Genomic DNA, 6,585 nt, shown 5'->3' with positions numbered 1-6,585 from the left:
CAACCACCAGACATACAAAGGAAGAGGTGATCGTATAAAGAACGAGGTTTGGTCACACAGGGCTAAACAGCAACTTGAAGATAATGAACAGACATGACACAGGCAGATGTGGCTGTTGTAATCAGCTGGAAACAGTGGAGCATACATCTTTAGTCTGTCCACAATAAAAGAGACAGACACTTGAAAACTCACTCCAAAAAAAAAAAGGCTTAACCTTAAGTCTAAGAGAAATACTACAGAGGGACTCGGGTGGTGCAGGATATCAGATATATTCAGGTTTCTAGAAAACACCGAACTCTATAACAGGATTTAGGTAAATATCCATTCTGACTCACACTCCTTTCCAGACGGTGGCGGTAATGCACCGATAAGTTGTTTGCCAACCGCCATCAAACATCAAGAAGGAACCTGAATCCTCAGCTGGAGGAAAAGGACGCCATCTGTATCAAATAAAGCAAAAAGTGGGAGGGATGAAAACAATAAGGAAAAACACTAGAGAACAAACAGTTATATCAATTCTAAGAATAGGAGGCACAGGACTAAATAAATCAATGCACTTATTAGGGAAACATCCATCAGGACAGTGTGAATGTGGCTTAGGGGAAGAAACTGTGGAGCATGTCATCTGTCACTGCCAAAATATAATACACAGAGAGAACAACTACAGAAGGAAATGAGGAAATGTGGGGTGGAAGAGCTAAACCGGAAGAATTGGTTTAATATTGGAGAATGAACATATAAAGTATTTTTTGAGTTTCTAAAAGAAATTGGTTTAATGAAGACGATTTAAGTTTAAGTTAGGGTTGGGTTTTTATTGATATTTCATATTTTTTATTTTTTTATTTTATATATTTGTTTTTATTTATTTATTTATTTATTTGTTTTTATTTCTACTTATGTATTTCCTCCTTTTTATATACAGTCTATGATTTCCGCAGACCAAACACTCCAGCATAGTAGGTGGCGGTAATGCACCTTTAACGTTAGGTGTCACCCGCCATTAAACAAGAAGAAGAAGAAGAAGAGAGAAGAAGAAGAAGGAACCTAAATTGGCAGCTGTGTGTTTCTGGGGGAAGTTTGACGGGACAGCTCAGGTTGTAGTTGGCAGAAGTTGTAGTGATTAGTCGTATATTGGATGTTTCTAAAATATATTCGACTGCAGGGTGTCATCATCTGAGGGGCGGACATGGTCTCCACGGTCCTAAACACCGACGTGAAGCAGGTGAGACTGACTCCGCCGAGTCTCCAGGACACACACACACCTCAATCCCACTCTTTACTCAAGTGTAAACTTGTGTAAAACAGGTTCAACTGGTTTGGAATCGTTGCTGCACAGAGTATCTAATAAATTGCAATTAATAACAGTGCAGATTTTGGGTTTTGGACATGTGAATACAGTGGTTGTTGCAATGTGTTGTGTTGAGACTATGGAGTTTCAATCAGTTATTCCTCATTCATTTATACGTCATTCATTTATACGTCATTCCTGCTTCATTACAATTTTGGAGCAAATATTGCACTTTTTACTCAAATACATTTGGTTGCTTTGCAGACTTTATATTAATAATTCAGAATTTAACAAACGTATTAAATGTTTTTATTATAGGGTAAGTTAATATATATTTAATTGATGGTAAGGGAGTAATTTACAACTCTACCAGCTGCAACATTAAAGTGATGTACACATGAATGCATTGATAATTTATCATCTAATGATATACTGTTTCCTGATTGGGTCATTCGGCATTTTGTATTTTCCTCATATCTTGATGCAAATACTTTAACTCTCTTAAATTCTGTTTGGATGGGTAAACATTTCTTTTAGGCACATCACCACCAAAGGATGCCGCAAAAATCGCACTATCCTGGTTAAGTTTATGCGTTAAGCGAACGCCTTTGTAGCCAGCCTGCTTGTTGGTGTATGAACATATGGGGAAATACAAGTCGAACGATATGTGGTTTGAGAATGTCAAGTACTTGAGGTGGTTAAAGCCAGCGCCTGCAGCTTAGGAAGCAAACTGCACTGTGTCAAACTTGAGACAATGGCGATCAAGGCCATGGAGTCGAACGGACATGAATATATGTTTGTTTATAATTTACAAGTTTGGGCTTAAAGTTTAATTTCAAGTGGTATTAAAACAGTCTTAAAATTTCTTGAATTTAACTTGAATTTAGTTGTAGACATTTTAAATGAACAACTTTTACTTGTATTTCTACATTGTGGTATTGGCACCTTTTTATTAAAGATTCAAATTGCTCCTTCTACCTCTGGTTTTATAGTTAGCTTTGACATAAAACTGCTTTTTTCTCTACGGACCCTCTGATTTAATGGTAATATTTATAGAAATTACAGATGAAGATACAGGTTCTGTGTCTTGTCTGCAGAAGGATGCTGATCGTGCAGTGGTCGTCGCAGTAACATCTTGTGCAGTGTTTGAATCCGGAGCTGATGATGGTGATGAGGTGTACAAAGTGGGCACGGCGTTCCCACTGCTACAGGTGTGTGTGTGTGTGTGTGTGTGTGTGTGTGTGTGTGTGTGTGTGTGTGTGTGTGTGTGTGTGTGTGTGTGTGTGTGTGTGTGTGTGTGTGTGTGTGTGTGTGTGTGTGTGTGTGTGTGTGTGTGTGTGTACATTTTTTATATTCATCACTTCAATCTTGGTAACATCTAAAAAATGTAAAACGTCTGGTCACGAAGCAGAAGTTGATGAGTTCTAATGTCTTGTTTTGTTCGATCAGACCTCCAGGTACTTGTGACAACAGATTGTTTTTTGAAAGGCTCAGATCGTACTTTTTTCTTTGTCAAATGACTGAAGCAATTGATTAAATGTCAGAAAAGTTGCTGATTATGTTTCCGGTTGTGCTTCTCAAAATTTATTGAGCATTTTATTAAGTCTTAGTCTAGTATCAAACCCCCTATTAAACCTGAATCCTTGTCAAATTGAATCAAGTCTACCTTTTATCATTCGCAAGTAACTGGTTTATTAATAACTACTATTCCTCTTTTTCTCTTCAGGCGCTCCAGAGAGTGAATGAACGTCTGCTGGAGGAGAATCCTGCTGAGTCGCTGCTGTTTGATGTCATCCTGGTCACCACTGACAGGGAGCAGCAGCAGCAGAGCTCCCGCATCATCAGCAGCACCAGACATTATGGTGATTTAACTTGAACAGTCATCAGCAGACAGATTACAGCCTGAACCTGATCCGTTTTGAAGTTTCTCATCTTTTCAATGACATTGTTGACTTCATTGTTGCTCTGTTACAGGTCTTGAAGTCAGCAAGTTTTGTTTTTCCGGCGCAGAGGATTTCATCGAGAGTCTGCTGACAAATAACGTGCGGCTCTTCCTGTCAACAGACAGAAACGAGGCGTCACAGGCATCACAGAATGGTCAGTAGGTTTAGTGTTTTCTGTCATTTATTATGGCTGATGTGAAGCTCTGCAGGTTTCTGAGGAGTTCTCTCCACTGATCACAACAACTGTCAGATCAAAGAGCCTAAAAATTGGTATTTGGTAAAAGAGGACAGGATATAGAACACTTAATCAGGGGATAACAGCTTGATATTTTGGAAAATAAAACAGGTTTGGGGCATATTTATGCCTCCAACGCAATATCTCAAGAATGCCTTGAGGGAATTTCCTCAAATTTGGTACAAATATTCACTGGGAATCAAGGATGAACTGATTAGATATATTGTGGTCAAAGGTCAAGGTCATGGTGACATTACAAAGCACATTTTTTGCCTTGTGAGGAAGGCACATCCTTCACATTTGGCAAAACAGTCACTTGGACTCAAGGATTAAGTCACTTAATTTTGGTAGCCGAAGGTCAAGGTCACAGTGGCCTCACAAAGTATCTTTATGTTTTTCTTGTACATGATATCTTAAGAGATTTAGTACAAACATTCACTTGGACTTACTGATAAATTGATCAGATTTCAGTGGTCAAAAATAAGTTTTTTGGCCTCTTGAATGTGATATCTCAAGACTGTCTTGAGGGAATTTCTTCACCTTTTGACCAGTTGTCACTTGGACCCAAAGATAAAGTGATTATGTTTCAGTTGTCAAAGGTAAAGTTTACAGTGGCTTGAAGCCACATATGTAATTTTACCCTGAAAGCTCAGATTTGTGAACCATCCTCCTTATCATTTTTCCAGGTGTTCTCTCGGCACTGCTGGACCAGAACTTGGCCTCCTGTCCATCAGAGCAGCTCAGAGTTTTGTTCTGCGGAGACGCCGACATCCGTTCCAACATCAGCCCAATGCCAGTGAGCCAACAGGCCACCCAGGTGCTCGTGGCAACATCCTTCTAAAACTGGGGATTTTTTCCTGGACTGATTTAGAATCGTAGAGTGCACCAAAAGATTTGTTAATTAAAGGATCATTTACTTTCTTCCTCTGCAGAGTTTCTCGGCTCAGCTGGGTGAGATGCGGCAGCGGTTCGGCATGTTCGACAGCCCTCTCAGCATGGTCCTGATGACGTCACGTGGAGGCAGGGATAGCTGCTCCGCCGCCCTGCTCACATTGCGGTCCCAGGGCGTTAGCGTGGATGAGGCATACTGCCTGGCCGGGGCACCTAGGGGCCCCATTCTGTCCCTGATCCGACCTCACTTCCTGCTCAGCAACGGCCTCAGTGACCTGGAGGAGTGATGACATCATTAACTGTCTCATGACTCGTGTCTTCCTTTATTGTGTCTTAAGGACCAAATGCCAAATCCTCAGTCAGGACCATTTAGTCTCTTTAAACCTCAGTGGTTGTGAATAAGAGTGTTCTATTACTGGTCTATGCTTATGTATACAAATATCTATTGCTCTTTATTGCTTGTCACTTTATTGGAAACTCAGTACTTTTGTCCCTGTTGAAATGATGCCTTTAATTCAGTAATCTGACTGATCTGAAGTCAGACTGTAGACAAGTTTTAATGTGATTCTCTGAGCTGAACCTGCTCTCATTAAAGTTCTGTTTAATTTTCGAGAATCCACACTGAATGTGAAGAAGATCATTGTGGGATTGTTGGATGCTGTAAGAAAGTCGGAGAGTTGATTTTTTGATTTTAACATCCTGTGTGAGGATTGTAATGGAAAATGTTACCATTATACCACACTATATATTATCTCTGCTAAGCATACTATTTCTGCTTGTGTAGCTGCCAAGAGGACATCAGGGCCACAAAACTGAGACTGTGCTCGTCCCCCCCCACCAAGAGCTCGAAGAAGCCTTCAGCCTGTGTCTGGGTTTTGGCTTGACCAGGAGGCCTTCAGCATGTGTTTGTGTCTTATCTCCTGGGATTTTACTATTCACTCAGTTCACACACACAGTTCACATAGGTACACACACAACACACATAGTTCACATAAATAAACATAAACACACACACACATCTCTTCACTGCATCTGCATAAAAAGCACACGCCTGCAACTGTTCCTTTGTCATTCCCTCTGCAGAATGCTCTTCGCATGCTGTATGATTGTCTGACCTTCCTTGCAAGGAATAAAGTATACTTAAAAGACTATGATTCTCTAATCTCTTTATTTCAGAAGTCTCACCAGGTCAAATGTCCATCACAGGATCCTCTCAGGTAAAGAGATGCAGATGGGTTAACTGTTGTTAAAGGTTAAGGACGTTTGCAGGTTACAGAAAAAAGACTGCATGGTTTGTTTTTGTTGCTGTGATGCTTAATGTTGACCAGCAGGTGGCAGCTTCAGTCAGTAAAACATGCAACGGTTTATCAATCAAATTTTATTTGTATAGCCCATATTCACAAATCACAATTTGTCTCATAGGGCTTTATGCCGTGTGTAAGATAAAGAAAAGGTCATTATGAAAGCACAGCTCGCTGAGTAGATAATGTTTATACAGAGGACTGTTTTAAGGTTGGAAGTGTGGGAGGTTTTATATAAAATGCTGGATGGCTCAAAACTTCTTGCACTTAAATATTGACAAGACTGAGTTAATGAAAATTGGCCCTGACACTGTTAATACATACACATCGAAGCACCTAGGTTCTCTGTCACAAAACATGGGGTACAAATGTGAAAAATCCTGGTGTCACCTATGATGCTGACCCTACCTCCTAATCAGGTTCACACAGTTGTCCAGTCGAGTTTTTTGCAGCTCAGAAAACTCAAAGATTCATGCCTTAATTTCCTCTTATTTGGATTATTGCAATTCTCTCTTCACCTGCCTGAGCCAACAGAGTAGACCACTCATCCAAAACGCAGCAGCCAGACCAAATCTTTTAAAATAGAGCAAATTGGACAGATTTTAACTTCTCTTTATAGATAATAGATTTTAAGATTTTATTACTGACATTTCTGGCCGATTGTGGACTTCCACCGGGAACATTTGAGATCTTTTGACACGGTCGCGTGCCCGGTCCAAACCTGAGGTCCTCAGCGGATGTCATGTGATCTTCAAATAGCTTTTTATTGTTTCCTATAGTTGGCCTTTAATTTTTGTAACTTGTAAATCACCTTGTTTCAAAATGTGCTATATTAATAAAGCGTATTATTATTATTGTTATTTTATTGGAGTTTCCAGAATGTTAGAGGCGGTTTTAGACGTCTTCTAGTGTGTAAGGGCATTGAAG

General features: G+C 40.0%; 1 protein-coding gene across 2 annotated transcripts; it reads left to right on the top strand.

Annotated features, from left to right (window-relative positions):
- The first annotated feature begins 1,000 nt into the window (after positions 1–1,000).
- Positions 1,001–5,308, top strand: LOC118110207 (cytosolic 5'-nucleotidase 1B). Of its 2 annotated transcripts, XM_035157886.2 has the most exons (7): positions 1,001–1,094; positions 1,163–1,222; positions 2,386–2,499; positions 3,015–3,150; positions 3,263–3,385; positions 4,153–4,283; positions 4,399–5,308. In XM_035157886.2, exons 2-7 carry the CDS (start codon positions 1,187–1,189, stop codon positions 4,642–4,644), a joined length of 786 nt encoding a protein of 261 aa, XP_035013777.1. In that variant the 5' UTR covers positions 1,001–1,094; positions 1,163–1,186; the 3' UTR covers positions 4,645–5,308. The 2 variants fall into 2 exon arrangements, with proteins under 2 accessions (XP_035013777.1, XP_047196033.1); XM_047340077.1 differs by having other exon boundaries at positions 1,006–1,222.
- The last annotated feature ends 1,277 nt before the right edge of the window (positions 5,309–6,585 follow it).

The sequence above is a fragment of the Hippoglossus stenolepis genome, chromosome 5 (assembly GCF_022539355.2).
Source record: "Hippoglossus stenolepis isolate QCI-W04-F060 chromosome 5, HSTE1.2, whole genome shotgun sequence".
NCBI classification, from domain to species: Eukaryota; Metazoa; Chordata; class Actinopteri; order Pleuronectiformes; family Pleuronectidae; genus Hippoglossus; species Hippoglossus stenolepis.
The sequence above is the reverse complement of the archived record's forward strand: the minus strand, read 5'-3'. Positions and strand labels throughout refer to the sequence as shown.

Bases quoted from the DNA above. Each gene is read 5' to 3' on its own strand.
- LOC118110207 (XM_035157886.2), top strand. From the start codon at position 1,187: ATGGTCTCCACGGTCCTAAACACCGACGTGAAGCAG. The intron at 3,386-4,152 runs GTCAGTAGGTTT...TCATTTTTCCAG, and splicing joins GTCACAGGCATCACAGAATG to GTGTTCTCTCGGCACTGCTG. The intron at 4,284-4,398 runs GTGCTCGTGGCA...CTTCCTCTGCAG, and splicing joins TGAGCCAACAGGCCACCCAG to AGTTTCTCGGCTCAGCTGGG.